General features: G+C 39.0%; 2 protein-coding genes across 4 annotated transcripts in view; both read right to left on the bottom strand.

Moving 5' to 3' along the window:
* Positions 1-21299, bottom strand: part of LOC149086774 (potassium channel subfamily T member 2-like) — a 292063-nt gene that overhangs the window by 35224 nt on the left and 235540 nt on the right. For all 3 annotated transcript variants that reach the window (XM_089231146.1, XM_089231145.1, XM_089231144.1), the window contains one exon: positions 14899-14958. In XM_089231146.1, the coding sequence (XP_089087272.1) occupies positions 14899-14958 (60 nt within the window). The remainder of the gene's footprint in view (positions 1-14898; positions 14959-21299) is intronic.
* On the bottom strand, positions 3945-7616 carry swm (Zinc finger protein swm). Its single transcript, XM_089231143.1, has one exon. The coding sequence runs from the start codon at positions 7185-7187 to the stop codon at positions 4095-4097; it is 3093 nt and encodes a 1030-aa protein (XP_089087269.1). The 5' UTR covers positions 7188-7616; the 3' UTR covers positions 3945-4094.

Here is a 21299-nt window from a genome sequence, read left to right as displayed (position 1 = left end):
CCATGTTCTAGCACTAATTCAATGTCACCCTCATGCACCTCCAGTTCCATGGCCTTCCCCAAGGACACAATCTCTCAGACAAATGTTGGCTCCTGTTCACCAAGCAGCTCCGAGACTGGAGATGGCAGGGGGAAGGTTATTACCCACAATTCCACAGTACGTACGTGGGTGAAAGCGGAAAAACCATCAGCTCAATTGCCAATAACATGAAAATAAATAAAGCTCAGCATTTTTGATCATTATGTAAATTGCTTGTTAACCAAGTCCCACTGTACTGATTAGGACATGGCAGCCAGTGGGGTACTCAGGATTGACTTTTACAAGGGGCATTGGGGAAGGACAAAAGAATCTTCTACAGGAATTTTAAGTTACTACCTTCAAAAGACAATTTAAATTGATTTTAATAGCATGTAAAGTTTTGTGGTTAGGGAACTAGCCTCTGACTATGCGGGTCTGGGTTTTAATCCCGATTCGGGCATGGATGTCTACTAACACTAACAAATTCCCTGGACAGATCTCTTGGGAATACATTATCATATTATGTTATATATTAAAGTTGCTTTCTTCAAATATTATGTTTTTTTTCACAAAAATATTCGAAAATGTTTTGGAGGAGGGGGGGGGGGGAACACATGCTTTTCCAACATATGCCTCTGATGGAGGCTGCAAGAAAAAAATAATATATAAAAAAAATGGAAAAATTGGAGGGGGAAATAAAATACGGGTTAATAATATGAATTTAATGATATTAATTTTAAAAACAAATTAACAGCAAAACTTCTATACAACAACAATTGTGCTCGTAACTGTAATACTCTTAGGTTCCAGAAGATTTCTTTTGCAGCAATGATGCCCTCTCTCAAGTTCTATCTATAACGATAAATCCTTTTCAATCATAATTTTCTCTGGCTCCTCTTAATAATTGTTTTTAAGAGGAATTTTTTAAATCTATTTGGTCTGTAAGGAAAGTTGCCGAACACAATAAAGCTTATCTAGGAAAGAGACTTTATGGATATTATGCCAAGTCGAACTTCCAAAAGAAAAAAAGCTCTCCTTGGCATAATATCCAGAGTCTTTTTTCCCCTAGATGTGTTGTAGGCTGGGAAAAAACACCTCTCATATTAAATTGTGCACTGGTCTGAATATTTTATGGTTTTTCACAGATTAAATGCAGTTTTATGCACTGGTCCTCAACCAGGACTGCGATTTCGAAAAATATACCATGATATCTGTTTTACAGGTTATATAGGGGCTTGCTTGCACTATGACTGCTGATTACAGGATGTACATCATCTTACGATTTTTTTAAAAATTGTGTCCCAGTTAAAGAATTTTGGATTCTTTCCCCTTGATTTTATTTTCTTTATTTAAAGGATTTGAGCTCTAAAAACTGGCCACCTCCTAATAAGGTCTATGAATGCAACCAAGATTCAAAGTATTTAAACTTTTACTAAAATGGGTTATAATTTTTATCAATATCACATATTTAAGATTATTTCTCTTCACCAGATGTTTTGATGAAACAATGCATCTTCATTGTTGCAAATGGCTGCCAAAGCAAGAAACAGCTATTTGTGTTGCGGAACATTACTGAGGGTGATTGTATCTTTGAGGTTTGTATATTGTTTGGTGCGCTTTCTCAACTCACAAGAGGACCAGGATTTGATTCCCAGGGTACACAACAAACTTTTGTTTCCAAAGTTCATCTCAGCATTTGATAGACAAAGTTTCTTTCTTTGATGTGTTGTAATCATTGAAACTGCTTCCAAAACATGCCGGAGACAAAGTTCAACCATTAGGGCAGGTTCAGACTGAATGTATACTGCAATATGATCTGTGATATAGACAAAGATTTGTTTAAAAAAACCTGAAATTCTGGTTTTTAATCTATCCGTGTCAATGTTGCGGTTCTTTTGTATCAGACCAGTGTGAACTTGGCCTTATGCAAAATGCAGTAACACAGTTCAGCAACATTATTTTCAACTATCTGGACAAGGCTCTCAAGAGAAATATCCCTTGCTATACAGGTATTTTAACCAATTCGCCAAACTAAAGAAAAAAAAGGCATCTGAAACCAGTTGTGAATCCTACCGCTGATATGGGGCCCCCAAAGCACAATGTGCTAAAAACTGTGCCCCATGTTGCAGAACAGTATGGAAGAATTTTAAGGAAGGTTTAGAAAACACTATTACAGGAATTTTGACCGCAGAACATTTCCAGCCAATTGAGGGCTCGTTGCAGAACAATACAAAACATTTTCATTCATCGGGAGAGGGTATAGGCCGATATTGTAGGCTTAATAAATAAATTAGAAAGTCAGTATTGACACATAAAACTTTCTATATTTACAGTCACGTGTACTGATTGATACCATAATTTTATCTAGTTTTCATAACAGATCTCATCACTATACTGACATAAACCCCCCCCCCCCAATTTTTCCCAACTAAAACAGAACTGCTTTAAAGAAGGAAAAACAACAAATACAATGTCTCCCTTAGCTTATAAGGAATTGAAAATCGGGAATGGTAAACACAGTAAATAGTAAGAAAAAATTTCAGCGTTAAAACAATAAATACCAAAGTTATCAACCTGGGAAATGATACAATTGTTCAACACACTCTAAGTAGGTGAAAAACACACCAGTAGATGTCATATAGCATTGGCCTATGGCACCTGAAACTTTTTCACTCTCCTGTAAAATTTTGTGATTTGGCACTTACTGCGTTTACCATTTCTGGTCTTCTATTGCTCCTACCGTATGGTCAGTTTCATTGCTCTTTTTTCTTTTATTTTCCCCTCTGGCGGAAACAAGGAAATTTGTAAATCCTCATAAGAATCAGCATTAAGTGTTGTTTGCATGGTATTTTCTTTATTTCTGAATGTTAACACCCACCTTCTTTCCAACTTCAGCATATAGCATTAGGTGGTGGTGAGCAAACAATGGTATCCTCAAAATGGATACTGCGGTTTTCTTCTACCAGAACTATTTTTTCTGACCGTCTTTTTTTTACATTCAGGAGAAAGTACCTTACCTTAGTTTCTCAATCCTTAATGTAACCTGTGTAGCCCAATATTTGTTTTTAATTTTTATACTTAATAAACAACTTTACTTTTAAAAGGAAGTCTTTTAGTATGTTCTTTACAACATCGGTAGCTCTTTCAAAATGAAATGGCTAACAATATCAGCAGTTCGAGGTATGCCACACTCTGCTAACCTCATCAAGGTCAAAATTTTTTTATTATTGTACAATATATTGTCTATTGTACACATAGGCATACGCAGAATTTTCTCAGGAAGGGGGTTTCCAGATTCTTCCTGCAAAACGACACTATAATCTTGGCTTTAGGGTAGAACCTCAATCCCCCCCCCCTTTGCGTATACTAATGATTGTACAATAAAGGATAACCGTTAGCATAAACTATAAAAAATCATTAGCATTAGCAAAAATGTCTGCTTGTTGTTGCATATCCTGCGTTTCTAATAAATTTTCAAAACTTTTCAGATATCTATCAGACTATATTCATGCTATATTACATTTCAATAACATGCTGCATAAGCGTATTTTGTCTGCGACAACATCAATATATATAATGCATTTTATCACGGGTGTAGAGTTGGGGGTCTGCGAAATGTGAGAAAATGACCCAAAAAAAGGAAAAAGATGGCCAAATCTTTTGTTCTATCACTTTGGTCCCCCAAACGAAATTTCTGGCTACACCCCCTCTATTTTATGCATATATATATATATATGCTGTTGCTATGCAAACTAATTTCAACACCTCGCTTATAACATACACCCACGGAGTATGTTATAACCGAATTCAATTGTACCAATAATTTTCCCATAAATAAACACACATTTCAAAGATGTGAAACATGAAAGAAAATAGTATTTATACATTCAGTGAAAGATGTTTATGAAATTCAAAGGAAAAAAATATTGTCAATTCTTTTTTTTTTAATTCTGATATTTATACAGATTAGACCGTATCAGAGCATTTCCGCTTACATATATGATCATATTGTACCAATATAAAGCATGAAAATCTCATGAGTGGGGGAAAAAATGGTTAAAATATTGTTATATCGACTATCTGCGCCATGATCTTGATTCATTGTCATCGTCGTCATCCTCTTCATCTTCCAACAGCTGATCTTGTTGCACTTCAGCCTCGACGGCAGCGGTCGCTGACTCTGTAGGGTCGACGCTGGAGACAATCTTTTCAGGATTGAAAATAGAATCCTGGTACCACGTCATGTGCAGCAAATACGGGCCGCACCTGGAACCCAAAGCTAAAGCAGATTCTGCTTCTTTCCTCGTTCTAAATGCTACCAAGGCACCTACTCCGTCGAGCTCAATGCGTTCAACAACACCGAACTGTGAAAAATGGCTCGTCAAATCAGTCTTCTCCAAGGTGAAGGTATTTGATATACGCAGTTTCTTCGGTCTGTGATCCACGCGCCTGGATATGATCATACCTCTGCCACGGATCCCACGGCCTCTTCCACGGATCATGGAGGGACTTCCGCGAATGGATGGCAAACCTTTTACATCCAATATGCCAAGGGACAATACCTTGTGTTTCAAAACACGAACTTTCTCTACCAAGTCAGTCACATCGTCTCCAGAATGTTGCATCTTATATAAATCCATTTCTGCATCCAAGAGTTGCTTCTTGATTTCGATCTCACTCACGATGAATTCTCCGCTCGATTTGTTCGAACCTGTAACACTTTCGGATTCTTTCTTGATGCCCTCTTTTAAGTCCCTGATCTTCTGATCAGTACTCTCGATTGATTCTTTCAAGAACTGTTTCTCTTTCTCTGACTTGCTGTTGGAGTATTTCTCGAGAAACAACTTTTGGTTCTCTATCAGAATGTGTAACATCGACTGCATCTTTTTGAGGAGTTCAAGTTTCTTCTTCATCCCTTCTTTCAGGTGATCGTTTTTAGAGTTACTAGTGACGGCAACTGATGAATAACTACATTTCCTAAGCATTTTGGGTTGTACATACGGACTCACGGCTGCAGGTGTGATGACTGGAGGAGTTTCAGGAGGATCAACGATGACTTCGTGTTTACGTATCGGCACTGGGTGAATATCTTCCTCCAAAGTTCTCACTTCGGTGATACGCTCCTGAACTGATTTGGGATGACTTATCTGGTCATCAGCCACCAAATGGAACTTTTTTTCGTCCTTTGGTGGCAGTGACAACAAGGTAGGGTTTCTCGAATCTGGATTGTGCCAGAACACTCTGATGAACCTGTTATTTAAAACAGGTTCAGAACTGCGATAAGCCGCATTCGCCGTTGCATTGGTTTCAAACACAACCAGAGCACCTTCTGGATCATTTTCATATGCACACACACACATTTTTATTTTCCCAAACTTGGAAAAATGTGCGCTCAATAACTCTGGCGTATTGAGGTTTCTAGGAACTTTTCTCAACTCGAGAGTGCATCTGTCTGTCCATTTGTTTATTGGTCTTCTAGTTCTTGACCTACCATGATCAAAACCTCCCCTCCTCTTGAAGAACGGCTCTCTTTGAACAACTGCTGATGAAAATTCGGTTGCCTCCATCACATTTGTAGCATTGTTCTCCTCATTACCGACAGACATATCACGGGGCGGCTGCGGCACATTCACTGTACTAGCTACAGATGGCATGCCGGACGTGGTTGTAATATCCAAAGTCGGCACAGTGATGAGTTCTCTGGTCATCGGCATCTTGGAAGCATGGAATGGCAAGCGAGGTGGCGGTTGACTCGGATCGAAAGGAGGAATTCGGGTGATAACAGAAGGTAGTGGAGGAAACGGGGTAGGTGGAGGTGGGGCATTATATGGCCAGGCTGGTGGAGGAGCCTTTTGCTGAAACATCCCAGGTGCTTCTGGATTGTAAGGCTCTTCTGCATTGTTGTAAGGTGGAAACGAGCTCGTTCTCGATGATGGACTCCCATAGTTCAAAACAGACATATCGTCAACAACTAGAGGATCAACTCCATGATCGTAAGGACAGCATTCACCTTGCACACAGAAACCTTTCTCGTCATAATCTTTGCAGCGTTTTGAAATACGTTGAACAGGTCTCCATCTTCTCGAAGCATCGTAAGCACTTGACGAATGAGTAGAATCCGACAGAGGTGAGCGATCCCTGTAATCAATACTACTGTGGATGGATGGCTTCTGTTGTTCGTCATCATGACCGCTCACAGATGAGCGACTTTTTTCTTTTGATCTCGTCCTGGAATCTGAGCGTGACCTTGATCTAGATCTTGACCTACTAGATCCGAAATAATTTCCTTCTGAACTTCCGCTTCTGGACCTTCCACCACCAGATGGACTACGCCTCCTCCTCCTGAAATCACGCTTACCTTTCCTATCCCTTCCTCTTTCCTGCGAATCAAAGTCACCGTACCTCCTCTCACTGGCATGTCTCCTAGTCTCATCTTGACGTACTGGATACTTCTGCGTGAACAGGCGATGGCCACTATCTTCATCTGATCCACGGTTCCTGCGCCTTGCTCTATAACTCCTGCTCGAATCAGAACTAGAGGATAGACTCCTCGACCTTTCAACAAAGTTACGCCTCGAATCTTTCCTTTCGAGATCCGTCGAAGGACTCCTCAACATCCTCTCGTGCTTGTCAGCTTCCTCACATAGCTCCATGACAGAAACAACATCATTTTGAAGAACGTCAACAGTTGGAGTTGGTACCACACCATTACCCGGTGATGGATCCACATTACTCGCAGTCCCGAAGCCAGCATTCTCACAAGGCGACCTATTATTACGCAACGAGGCAGCGCTGGGTACCTGGTATGCAGATGTCACAGGGGTCAGTAAGCTACTGCCGTCCGCTACTGTCACCGGTACGCCACTGCCACTTTTACTATCCGCCTGGGGCGGAGCACTGTGCACTACCACACTAGGCGGCGTTGATGTAGGTTGCAGGTACGACTTAGACCTGAGGGCGTTGAACAGAAGCTCAACGAAGGGTTTGGTGTGGGTGGAGAGGAAGATCTCCAGCTGGTCACAACAGAACTCCCTCAGCTCTTTCTCGGGCTTGTCCTTTTTCACCAATGCCATGACATACTTGGCCAAAGCGGCTGGATCAGCTTCACACAGACTCTCCAGTGATTTCAACAGCCAAGCATTCAGCGCATCCGGGTTTTCAATGATCATGACGGACACGTAAAACAGTTAAATTGTATATATTTGTTTATATATACAAGCACACAAACACAAACTTGAGCTCTTGCCTTGTTATCAAATGTAGGGGCAACACCACGCTTCGGAAGATTCAAGCCCTCGTCCACGTTTCGCGATCGATCAAATCCTTGCCAGAGAAATGGCTACCATGCATCATGAATTCATCCTCCAATGTTTACGTCGGTCGGAATCGAAGTTATTATCGTTAATAATCTGAAAATTACCCTTTTCTCACTGGTAAATGCGGTTTCGTTTATTTTTTATTTCCACGTAGCATGTTGCCAAACGCGAATTCAAAAATGTTTTTGTAGGACACCAGAAATACTGCCATTTTTAAAAAAATAAATATAATAAAAACATATACATATACAGCCGAGAGAGAAAGAGCGGAGGTTCACGCAAGCGCCGTGAGACTGCAGACAGAAGCGCGCAGCGACTCACGGAGGAGGCTCTCTATTGGTGCTGCCATCTAGCCCACTGGCAGTGAAACAGTAAAAGAGAGGTTACGGTCGACTTTTTCTTTATTGATCGAGGTTTTGCCCCCCCCCCGCCGCATCTTGGAGCAGGGCGCCTAAGTTAGGACTATGGCCCTCACAAATGGGGGGACCATGGACCATGAGGGGGGGGGGCTGACAAGGCTCCAGCCCTGGGGCTCGGTGTGATTTTAATCATTTTTTTGTTTTTCACGCTATCAATTCATCATAAAGGGGCCCCCGTGAAAGTCTCGGGCGCATAAAAGATTCCAGTCTAGGGGCCCTGCTTCAGGATGTGGGGGCCATGGTTAGGACCTTCTATGGGACTGTCCAGACTTTTCACTGGGCCCCCTCTCTATGGTAAATTTAGAGCGGGGAAAAACAAAAAATGACGAGAATCGTCCCGGGCTTCAGGGATAGAGTCCTGTCGGCTCCACTCGTGTGGGGGTTTCTAAAGCCAGGTTTATTCCTAGGGGCAGAAAACATTGTTTTACAATATTCTTGTTTATTTCTGCAACTGATGAAGGAACTTTATATAGTTCCGAAACGCATATGGCCGTGGTTCCTTTTTGCAAATTTGGGTTAAAAACTAATGTCGGTCGTCCAATTGTATTATTCCTAGCAGCAGTTTCTTCTGCTTCGCCTGCAACGTGAATCGCCCAGCTCGACACGCCGTCCACTCATCAATAGGAAAAGCGGCACGACTGTTTACCCACACAGCGCAACACGCCTCTGGCCAGCGCTTTAAGTCCGGCGTAATTGGCCAACTGCTCCTGGAAGAGTCAAATGCGTCGTAAGTTGCAAGTTTCGCCTATATTCTCTTCACTTTTGTTGTGTTTCTTTCAATTCTTTTCTGTCTCTTTTTTATTGTGCAAAAATACATGGATATGCAGACGACAGAACAGATGATGCGCCACGCTAGGAAAACACAAACGCGTGTCGCGGAATAAAGTTACACTGTCGGTGCGAAATGGTTCTATTCGGTTCACGCGGGGCAGAAGAATCTTCATTGTAAATTTCCCGGCTTTATAAAATATTTTTAAAGGCAGGTGACCAGTGTGCGGTAGCAGGAGACGCTTTTGAAGGATCGGGGTTAAGAGATAACTGCAGAAAAATTTGAAAGAAAAAAAATTCACTATAGAACTCAAACCGGGCTTTCCTAGAAGCAGGTTTCTGTCACCGTGTGCAACGTGAAAAGAACAGCCGACACGCCGTCCACTCACCAATAAGAAAAGTAGTATGACTGTTTCTTTGCGGAGCGCAATGCGTCTCACGTCAGCACTTATGGTGGGCGTGATTGACCGACTGCTTCTGGAGGAGTCAAATGCATTGTGCGTCGCACATTTCGCCGATGTCCTCTTCATTTTTGCTGTTTGAACTTTCCCGTTTCCTTCAAACCGGAGCGTGCAGACGACAGAATAACAGAGATGCCAGGTCCATATAATATATAGCCGCCTTGAGCTGATGCACCACGCTGCTCTCCTACAAACATGTAGCGTGATTAAGTTACACGTTTCTGTTGACGCGAAATGATCCTATCCGGTTCACGTGGCAGAGAAAAACCTGCTCCTAAGGAAAACCATGCTTTTGCCCAAGAGTGGGTGTTTGGCGTGGTTTGCAGCGTGAATCGCCCAGCTCGACACGCCGTCTACTTAACAATAGGAAATGACTACTCTCCTACAGAGTACAACATGCCTCTCACCAGCGCTCAACGTCGGGCGTGATTGACCGTCTGCTTCTGGAGGAATCAAATGCATCGTGAGCCCCGCGTTTCGCCCACCTCTTCATTTTTTTTTTCTCTTTCCCTTCCCTTCTTTTCTGTTTCCCTATGCAGACGACAGAACAGCTAACGCACCACGCTGGGAAAGCACAAACACGCAGCGTGATAAAGTTATACGTTTCTGCTGACGCGAAATGGTCTTATTCGGTTTTGTTAGATGAAACAAAAAGCTTGTTGCTAGGAAAACCCGACTTAAGAATGAAATGGATGGAATACACTGAAATCTCTCAAAAACCATATTCAATATTAATAAATTCCTCTAAACCAGCGGTTCTGAAACTTTTTTGACTCGCGGAGCCCTTTTGAGTAAAACAATTCTATGGCGGAGCCCCGTAGGGAAATTTTTTAATTATACATCAGTTACTGATTTATTTTACCATTTGAAAATATTTATAATTCTTTTTTTTTTAATTTTCCTCGAGTGGCCGCGGAGCCCCTGGAGCACCGGTTGAGAAACACTGCTCTAAATGATATTTTTTGAAACCTTGTTTGAAATTGCTACAGTCGAACTTTGCTATATTGAACAATTTGCTATATTGAGCTCTCTCGTTACAACGATATCCTCTATTGCGATAAATACCTCTATAATGAGGAAACCTATAAACCTATGAACCTGTTTAAAGAGATTTTGAAGCTGCTATGATGATATATTTTTTTTTATACTTCGCTGAAAATCGTCTTAAATTTAATTTCGACTTCGTAAACTGTTTTCGTTCTTCTAGGTGGCGTCTAATAATATATAGTGTTTTGTACCACGTGACCACCATAAGTGTTAATGAAGTCGTTGGTGCCAGGACCGTAACTGAATGCTTGGCAGCTGGGGAAAGCACGCATTTTGGCTCACCACTGTAATATTAAAGGGGGAAATTTGCACCCCCTGTGGTCTTACGCCCGGGCACAAAACCGCTTGTTTCTCTCTAGTTGTGGCCCTGGTTGGTATTACTACTTTCTGTTTAAGATGCATAAGTACAATACGGTAAACTTTTAAAAGGTGAGAATGCATCTAAATGAATTTCATTAATAAACTAATCAATTTCCCATTAATACGTTTAAGCTCATTATCTGCTGGTACTGACAAAGCAGATTTAGAAAATGTCGACAGTGTTGCCTCTCGAAGTAAAGATAAACCATCTACAACGACATTTTTTCTTGGTTCGCAGAGTATCGTTATTACAAGGTTTCGCTGTGATTTGAGAAGAAAACTCTAATTTTGTTTGCAATCTTTTAATTTCATCCAGCTTGGAACGCAACCCCCATATAAATATGTGTAGGTTCATGAAAAAGTAAGTGAATATAAAGCTCAACTTAAGAGCTTTAACGACTGAATTGTCTGCGTTATCTTTCATCATATTATACGCAGGGCGTATATGCGGTTTTCAACCTATTTTGGATTCGAGGAGCTCCTTTTGGTATACAATTTATACGGCGGAACTCCGCAGGCCTCTCTTTTATTTATTTATAAAAGTTACGGATTTATTATTATTATTATTTTATTATTATTATTCCCTCGAGTGGTTGCGGAGCCCTTGGCAAGTGCTCACGGAGTCCCAAGGGCTTCACAGAGCACCAGTTGAGAACCGCTGGCGTACACAAATTCGTGTTTTCCGGATCATTTTCTCGCATGGCTTCAAGCATTTTTCAACATGTTATTTGGTGGGAGTGTTTGGCCTACCAGTCGTTCTATTTGACCTACCAGTAAAAATGAAATAAAAAACAGTTTACTCATGGGAGTATGGCCTTTTCTGTTCTTCGGTCAATGATTGTGCTTTCTGCAACACTGCCCTTCCTCTATTGGAACCTACGTGGTTAACAAACCGCAGGATCGTCGAAACGTTGTCTCGCGTGGGTGAGAATTTTGTCTCGAGCCCCCTCCGCCCCCTTTATTTTTAGAATAATGATTGTGTGTTAACGAGACATCAAATTGAGTCAAGTAAGCTTCTTGATTCTTGTAATCATTGCCATACATAGTTTAAGAGCACCCTAATCTTTTAAATTCCTATTCTTTGACTGTGGGGTCCAGATACAACTATACCAATCCTAAGGTACACTCCTAACAGGGTCATCTTAACCGGTAACACGCTAACCTAAGGCAGCATTGGGTCGTATATGAAAATGAGATCTGTTGATGTAGCTTTCGAAGGAAATTTTGTAAATTAGTAGGGTAGCACATTCTGTTAGGTAGGAGACACCCAGAAAACTAGTTGAAATATGAATACGGAAAATCTAGTTGAGAAATGGCCACGAGGATTGCATATAGTTATGTAGGTTTATAAATGTGCTGAAATTTCAATCATTCACATCTTTCATTACGTGTAATCCATGTGCTGGATTGCTGGTGTATCCGACAATTCTTTCTGGTGATGCATTTTCCCGGAATAGCACTGTATATAAGTACGTATGTATTATACAGGGTGATTCAGAAAAGATGGGAAAAACTTTAAGAGGTGATAGCACACACCAATGCAAACAATTGTCATCAAAGAATGAATGGTATAACATGAAACGCAAACGCGCTAGCACGTTTCGAAATGGCCGCTCCGCAAACGTTAAAACGGCATTCCTGTTGAAATTTATCGGGAGAAAACAAACACCACGCATGCAAATGTAACCTGGAGAAGAAGAAGAAGAAACCGTATACAAACGTAAAAGGCGCGGACGCCAGCCCTGTGAAGTTATTTCAGCGTGCAATCGCGTTCTAACAGTTGTAACGTATGGGATAACTTCAAAGGCTGGCGTTCGCGCCTTTTATTCACTGTGACGCAGATTTGCATACGATTTCTTCTTCTTCTCCAGATTACTTTTGCATGCATGGTGTTTATTTTCTCCCGATAAATTTCAACAGGAATGCCGTTTTAACGTTTGCGGAGCGGCCGTTTCGAAACGCGCTAGCGCGTTTGCATTTCATGTTATACCATGCATTCTTTGATGACAATTGTTTGCATTGGTGTGTACTATCACCTCTTAAAGTTTTTCCCATCTTTTCTGAATCACCCTGTACATTATGTCGAACAGCAACGTTGGAAGACTCACTGCCATGAAATCAAAAAAATAAAAAAATTGTAAGATCCTTAGACTCTAACTTACCAAATACAGTAGACATAAATTTTTTTATATGTTTAATAACAACAAAAATAATATATGAGATTTTAAACGTCTTCAAACTGTTATTAATAACCCCAAGTTTCTTTCTTCCTCTGAAAATGAGTAAATACGGGAAGAACAACCGTCTAAAAATTTTTTTTTGGGACACTGGGGCACTTCTTTCGAATACGGGACAATTCTGTATAATGTTCGGATATGGAGCGTATTGGTTTTCTAAAGAACTTTTTGAATTCATGCAAGTAAAATTACACCATACCACGCATGGAACTTTGCTTGTTAATTAAAAATTTCTGTACAAAAATGCAATTTTCATATGAAAATTTATATTTAAAAATATGTTCTCAATAATTGTGTAAATGTAATTAAGAGAGGAGGTGTGTGGAGTGTCTTGGAAAAGCACTTTAAAGAAATTAGAAACTAGAAGCGATGTCGGAAACTAGGTCAACCTGAAGTAGGATCCTCAAGAAATTACACATTAACTGATTGCATACAATTATTAATTGGCCCAATAATTTGTTACACCATACAACTGATTACTGATATTATTCAGAATTATTCGAGAGAAAAAAGAATACGAATCAACGAAGATGACTTTATTAATAGATGAAAATATAAAATTTTTTATTGCATTTGTCAATCGAGCTTGCATTAATCAAATGAATGGAAACCATTCTCTAATGAATTTTTAGGGAAACTGTATTGAGATTATTCGAAAAATAAGTAAAGAAGAAAGAAAATGAGCGGAATTCTGCCATTCGGATTCGGCAATGAACTGTAGGTCCCGGTGAAATTAGCCCTCATATTCAGAAAATGACCGTGGTGTGACCAAAACGATCGAAAAAAAGTCAGAGTTTTTGTTCTCGTAATTATCGATTCACGGATTTGAATGCTCTCTTGGGGAAAGATTTAATTACAGTAAATGGTGGACCAACTCGCATCTGAGTCTGAAAGCTACTGAAAACCAACTTTTACCGACCATCACTTGACTGTGCTTGCTTACTTGACCAAAATGCGATATTGAAAAAAAAAAAAAAATGTACAAATTACTTTACCGTACATGCATCTCGTACTCATTCCTCTCCGGAATTTCTAACGAATCGGTACATGCTTGTTTCGTGTCCTTGCTAGTGAATTTTTCATCTTAATGCTAGTATCATGTCGAAGATCTGCCAGCTATCTGCGGAGAGACTTTTTCAAACGGGAGACGCAGCTGATCATCACTGCGTCTCCTGCGAGGACTGAGCCCGTGCTCTCGCGATGGATATCGCGACACCTCAGCGTCTGCCACTAGGTTTTGAACAAAACATAGTTTTGGCCATCTGAAGTAGGTTTTTTGTGATTTTTTCACTTTGAGGTGTAAACATGAAGCGATCTCCCCGTTAAAAAATTTCGCCAAAGAGAGCAACAGACGTGCAAATCAAATGAAATTAAATATATAAACGTTACAAATAATCAATCATATCTCTTCAGTAACAATTTGAAATATAGATGTAAACAACAACTCCACACACAACACTTGTTTTGCACGCAGACTGTTAGGTACACATACACATTATCGGCACTTCACTGAAACGGTAGTGAAGCGCCCATAATGGGAATGGATAGACTTATAAGAGGATACTGACGTTTTGAGCATTTGGGTGGGGGCGAATCACCGAGAGTGTGTACAATTAGCGGGGGGGGGGAGGGGGCAATTGCTCCCCTTCTACTCTGCCGCCAATAATATATTGCTTTGGTGAACGGAAGGGGAGTGGTAACGCTCATCAAACCCTTCTCTTTTGATATAACGGGGTTGTGCTCGGTTTAGAAGAAGTTAAGATTAGCAGTTCATAAATAGGTTTACTTATACTGTTTTTTATCTGTTTGGCCCATTAAAAATTCTACTACTTATTCTCTGCATTCTAGAAAAGTATGTGCAGGAAATTTTTTTTTTTACCGATTCATATACATTTACTAGTTGCATGGGCGTACGCAGAAACTACCTGTAAGGATAGGGAAAAGAAGTACTCTGATGAATTGGAGATAGGAAGGGCCTATCTCTAATTTAAATACTAATTTTTTTTAACAAAAAAGTATTTGATTTTTAGTAACTAGCAAACACAATGTAGCATTGGAAATCGAAAAAAAAACAAATAAATAAAACAACATTCTAAAGATACTTGCTTAAATAGGGTTACATACGAAAATTTTTAGTTTCTGATAACTTTGGGAAGAAACGGCCGCGGCAGCCCTATGTCCTTTCCTGCGTACGCCACTTACTCTACATGAGTTATGTCTAAAATCAAAGTCTACAAACAAAAACATTCTGAGTAGATAAAAATAAACCTACCTTATAACCTAAATAGGCAATCAGTAAGGCCTCGGATAAGCTAACTGTAGAAAGAGAAACCTAGGGAAAAGAAAATGGACACAAAAGATTTTAACTTCAACTGAGAAAATAATATAATTTTATTTTGGATACCCTCCCACCCTCTCCCTTCCTCCACCTTTTCACCAATAATTTAAAAGTCACAGTTTTCTCTCTTATAAAGAAAGAACTGCCTTAAGCAAAAATGAAAAACTCTTACATGATGGGGGAGATAAGAAAAAAAAATCGAATTAAGAAACTTCTTTCAAGAACATATGAAGCTTCTGATTCGCATATTGCAGTGGAAATTTCTTCTTTTTTTTATTCGAAAATGAAGGTCTGAAATTAGCATAGGTGTATAATTTGCATAAGAATGCACATGTGAAGAACAGAATTAGTTTTAAATTTGTAGAAAATTATAAACAGAAAGCTGAATCATGAAAATTGTCTTTTCTGTGATATATATGTATATATTTTCCTTTTCAGTGAATTTCGTTTCTGACATCTACCTTTTCATTGAAAGGTTAAAATTTCTTTTATTGTATATTAAAAATTAGAAAAGTGATTCAATATCTGAGTGAGTGACCATAGAGACATGAACGGGATACTGGGATGATCAAAACGGGACAATGACACAGAAAGGTCTATTACAATGAGCTAATCATTTCGTTTTAGATATTGCGTTATTGCTTGCTGATCGTCATCAAATCAAATAAATTACCGATTTAGTAATCGGAGGTTTTTATTTATTTATTATTTTGGTGACAATCAGCAATTTTGTTGGTTTTGTTGACCATCATAATGGTAAAGCTGCCAATGTCCCTCATTGTCCCGTTTTGATTTAAATGTTGGTGACGACCAGCAATAACGCAATATCTAAAACGAAATGATGAGCTTATTGTAATAGACTTTTCTGTGACACGAAGGAATTTTACAAACATCATTTCGAAAAATAAAACAAACATTCAAGATGAAAAGTCAACTGCAGATAAGCTGCACAAAATCAAAATGTATGTTACTTTTAAAAAGTTGAACACATCACTCGTGGTGCAATTATCAAAATCAAACAAATGACTTCTCCCAACATTTTCTACGTCTTTGGCTTAGTTTCGATTTTCTTATTGCTAGGTTTTATGCAGTAGTAGTTACATTTAAGACCAAATGTAAGTGTTCATTTGCAATTTATCATTAAAAAAATTTGCTGCGTGAGACAGTTTCAAGGAAGCGTCTAATTTGATAATGAATTTGAAATTGCTTTTGTACGTTTCTTTTTGTGTGTGTATTCAGTTTGTATCTATGACAGCACCATTATCTCACGTATTTTTCAGAATTCACCATTATTATCATTTGGTTTTAATAATTAGCTTTTTCATTCCTGGGTCTATTTTTTTCTCGTCTTCGCACTCCGGTTTTTGTTATCATAGGTCGAGAGAAACACTGAGTAAAATACTTACGTTCATATCTATAAAAGTATGGAAATTAATCGCCATTTAAGTAAAGATAATGAATTCGAGTTAACTTCCATAAAAAAGACGTAGCAGAGAAAAAAAAAAAAAAAGTGAAAAATAAGGACGTATGGTCACCTTTTTTCAATGATGAAGTTGATAAGAAAAAAACTGATGCACTTTCTTATTCGAAAATTGAAAAGTTCGACAAATACACGGGAATGCGTCTGATATTACTAAAATAGAATGTAATAATGTAATGTAATTTAATTAAAATTAAAAAAAAAATTTAAGCATTGAAATTAAGTTTGCGAGAAATTATATTTTTCTAAAAAAATGCATGTAGGCCTAATATTAAGAAAAGTATTGACAACTTATTTCATTGCTCCTTCTACACGCAGAACAAAATTCACTGTAAATTATTTCAATTAAATCAATGAAATAATTTACAGCGAAGAATGAACGAAACATATTCTTGAGCTACTGGATGACATTTAAATTATTCATATATGCTTTTCTGTTGTACTCTTTATACTGCTCTTTAAATAAAAATGAAATTTAAAGAAAAAACCTCAACAAATACCAATGTTTTTTTTTTTCAAATTATACATCTTTTCCACAAATACTATAATCCCAAGAGTGCACAATGTTTCGAGTTCGCGGGCCAGGTACGTGGTAATTCTGAAGCTCGCGGCCAGAAACTTATAACTGGCCAGATCCGCAAGGGATGCTCTTATTTTCGATGAGAGTTACAAGTAGTGCTCACGACCCGAAAAATGAGTCCTCCACCATGAAACACGTCTTTTGTTTTCTAAACGCTCTATGTATAAAATTCCCCGTCATTCCACCCCCATAAAAAAAAATTCTGTAAAATTTTCCCACAACTGGAAGCTGGAACAAGTTAGGTTTCCGAATTACCCGTCGGAATTTTAAAAGTGCTTTGCAATAGACATGCGAATTTCCTTGAGTGTTTCTCCAGGGTTCAGGAAATGCACACCATTTTCGTCTCAAAACACAGCTGCTATCATATTTATTCCAGATTGAGATTATATTTTCCTTTTCTTTCGTCTTTATATAATCTTTAAAGAGGATTTCTCGGATAGAGGAAATACGCCATATTCTGAGGCGGATTTATGACGCGCACACGTCTAGTTTGGATGGTTGATTGGGTTGCGTGTGGGTGGAACTCGATGTACAGCCACCTTCTAGTGATGAATTCTGGGGTCGTTTTATTCTGACAAAACGGACGAAAAGCTGCACAATGAAACTTGCAAAAATTTGGTAAATTCCTGTTTTTCAAACACGCTGCGCGACCAATAAACATTGAAATATTAATGATGTTTTAATTTATTTTACTTTATTGAACCATAAAATAAGCGTAACAAACTTTTGCGTGTCGATCATAGAATAAATCTAATATTAAAAAATTTAAGAATAATGTTCGATTTCGTCAGATTTCATAAAATTCAAGTTCAATGCGCGACCGGAAGATTTCAACCGATTTTAAAATTTTTTACGTCGTTTTTCTTCTCATTAAAGGAGGCAAGTTTTCCGCACTATAGCGATTTGAAGTACTTAATTCAAAGCAACTGCAATTATTCGAAATAAATTACTTTACCGAGTTAGCACATGACATTTAGTGGTTAATTGCAGACACGACAATAAGATTGACCTGAAAGTTGCATGGCTGCTGTCCGGAGGCAGAAATACGATCTAGTATGATTACAGATGGGTTTACGATTACGATACTCGTTGGCATATCGAAAGGGATGGATGGTGAGAAGAGAGGTAGAGGCTTAAATATCCATCTTTTCCGACCCTATCCAAGCAGACCACCCACAGCACGTCAAATTGAGCACAGATCAGATTCCGCTGACGGTGATGGGACGGACGAATGGTGACCGTGTTCCAAGCCATTAGCTTCATTTGACATGCCATTTCGGTTGTATAGGTGGATGTTCTCCTCCATCTCCCCGCATTACCCACCCCTTTCCCTTTTGCAGTAAATCCATAGGATGATATCCCTTCCTAACATCTATCTGTCTGTCCACTGGAATCGGGTTACCGATAATACGCAGGTAAGCATGGTAATGGAAATCAGAGACAACTTTTCAAAAACCCGTTGCGTGATCGCTTATGTTTAATTAAATGTTATAAAGTCTTCTTTGGATGAAGTTCTCCCCTGAACTCCCGAATATATAGGCAAGAATTTCGGTATTATACAAAACTAATCCTAAAATTTGGGTATACAGAGAGCAAAGCAAAGAGGGAGTATTACATTACTATTGATCCTAGAAGTATACTTTCACTCATAAAAAAGTTTCCAAATAACGTGTAGTACTCAGATATGTAATTCGTGTTGCAAGAGGTTGTGTGGTTATTGAAAAAAAAACTTAACTTTTTATACGGTCCCCATATGCTCTAACTTCCAGTGAAAAAGTTGTTGCCCTGTCATTCCTGATGCTATTTTTTTCCGTTTTTTAGAACTCGAATATCTCAGCGAATGTTGCACTTGGAAGCATGGAGGTTTTTTTTTGTTGGCATCAGGACAGACAGGGTAACAACTTTCTCATTGGGTTTTGGGGCACACGGGAACTGCATAAAAGATTAATCATTTCAGTTTAATAGCTACTACAACCCATTGAAACATGAATGACATATCTAAGTACTACATGTTATTTGGAAACATTTTCTGATTGGAAGTATATCTCTATGATCAACGATGATGCCATACCCTCGTTTGCTATGCATCCTGTATATATTTTGGATAAAAGATAACTTTCTGGCGTATCACTTGCCACTGCACGCCCTACTTTTGAAATAATTGGGAAGTTGTCGATGGCGAAGGGTACCGTATCTTGCGTCTAATTCGCGGATTGTGTGTCGGAAAACATCACAAAACATCGGAGCGTCTTTTTGTGGATTATACAGGGTGTCCACGCTAATGGCTATTTCCTGAACCGTTGGTTTTAGAGACAACTTTCAATCAGAAAAAAATGCCGTTCAAATGAATATTCATAAAAAAAAAGTTAGAAAGCTGTAGCCTTATTTCTCCCGAGTTAAAAAAAAATCCACGTTTCCAAGTGCAATATTCGCTGAGATATTTGAATTCAAAAATCTGAGCGAAGGTGGGGGGATGAACGGCATAAACTAGCGGACAAGGCTGCTTTCCCTTATTAATGCTGTTCTTTCCCCTTGTTTCTCTGTGGTTTCGAATTCAAATATCTCAGCGAATATTGTACTTCGAAACAGGAAAATGTTTCTGTTGACCTTAGGAGAGACAGGGCAAGAACTTCCTGATTGAAAACTAGAGGAAAGGAGGGAATCGTATAAAAATTTAAATTTCGTATTTTTTTTAAATTAAGAATTTTTTTTCGTTTGAACGGCATTTAAGATGATGGATGAGATCATCTGAAACATTTTTCTTAATTGAAAGTTGTCTCTAGAAGCAACGGTTCAGGAAATAGCCATTGGACACCGATAAGAGTGGACACCCTGTTACTACCAAAGCTCGAAATCAGCCAGTTCGCGAATTGGCAGATTTCGTTGTAAATTGACCGGCAAATTTACGAATTTCGGGTTTTGTCTGGCCAGTTCATGAGTTGGCTGGAGATCCCTGGCCAAAGTCCGAAAAGAAAACGTTTGATTCGGGGAGTCATCGATATATATGGCATATTTTTTCGTGGTTATTGTGTCCACGTTAGCTATTTTTATAAAACCAAAATATCGGTCACGATGCGGTAATCATTTTTTCTCTTCTAAATTTGAAACTAAAAACTGTGTGTGTCTATGCTATTATATACAGTCGAATCCCGTTATAACGAACGCCAAGAGACCGGAGGAATCATTTCGTTAAAAGTAATTTCGTTATAAAGGAATTCTAGGTTCCATTGTTCTCTGTTCCATTGTTGACATTTCAACAATGAAACATGTCATAACAGTAAATCATTTGAGGCTATTTAAAGAGGTGTAATTTCACTTTTAGACGTGGGTTTTTAAACTTCATTATGGAACCAGTAAAGACTAGTCATCATTGTACAGTTGGTCGGCGCGAAAGCTTGAAACACGTGGAATTTATAATTGCCGTCGTGGAGGTTGATAGCCGGTACCGGGACGATAAACCAGTAGGTGTATGCTAGCCTAACTTATCGGACTTCCTAATGGATGACGTGCCCACCACGGTGGATGTTCTTTAAGGAAACATCAACGTGAAAATATCGAAACCTTTTCTAGAACAATCAAAATGAATTAGATTCAAAAAATATTGAATGACGTGAACGAAATGAATAATACATATAGGACGGTCCTTACCCCAGACGCGATCCCGGTGAGAAAATAATACTGGGGCTAGGTACGTCTCAACAATTTCGGGGGCACCAAAAATGTTTAGGAACTTCCCCCCTTCGCCACGGGAGTGGTGGATATCAGCATCTATTTTTCAGAACGTAGGACGTCTTATCAGTAGTAATGCGGCGTCTATTTTATCAACCGTTCGTCATAGAGGTATGATCCCGTTTTTAAAATATGCTCAAAAAGCATAGAAAAAATCTAAATTTTTATACGGTCCCCTTGTCCACTAACTTCACCACAAAATTGTTGCGCTGTCTATACAGTCTCTTTCGTGAGGCCCCTTCTTTCCTGAAAAAAAAATTTCCGCATTTTTAATTGCAATATTCGATAAGATATTTGAATTCAAACATCGGAGTAAAGTATGAAAGAACAGCAAAAACTAACGGACAACGCTCCTTTCCATCATTTACGGTATCCTTCCCCAACGTTTTTCCCGTTTTGAATTCGTGTATCTCAGCGAATATTGTCATTTCGAAACTTGGAAACATTTTTCTTGCTCTCATGAGAGAAGAGACACAGAAACAACTTTTTTATAGGGAAGACAGATGAATGAAATGAGAGGTGAGGGGGAGCGTATGAAAATTAGAT

Source organism: Pholcus phalangioides, unplaced genomic scaffold (genome assembly GCF_987345545.1).
Source record: "Pholcus phalangioides strain wild (caught in Gottingen) unplaced genomic scaffold, Ppha-v1.0 ptg000004l_1, whole genome shotgun sequence".
In the NCBI taxonomy this organism is placed as follows: Eukaryota; Metazoa; Arthropoda; class Arachnida; order Araneae; family Pholcidae; genus Pholcus; species Pholcus phalangioides.
Note: the sequence above shows the minus strand (reverse complement) of the source record. Positions and strands in the feature narration are given on the sequence as shown.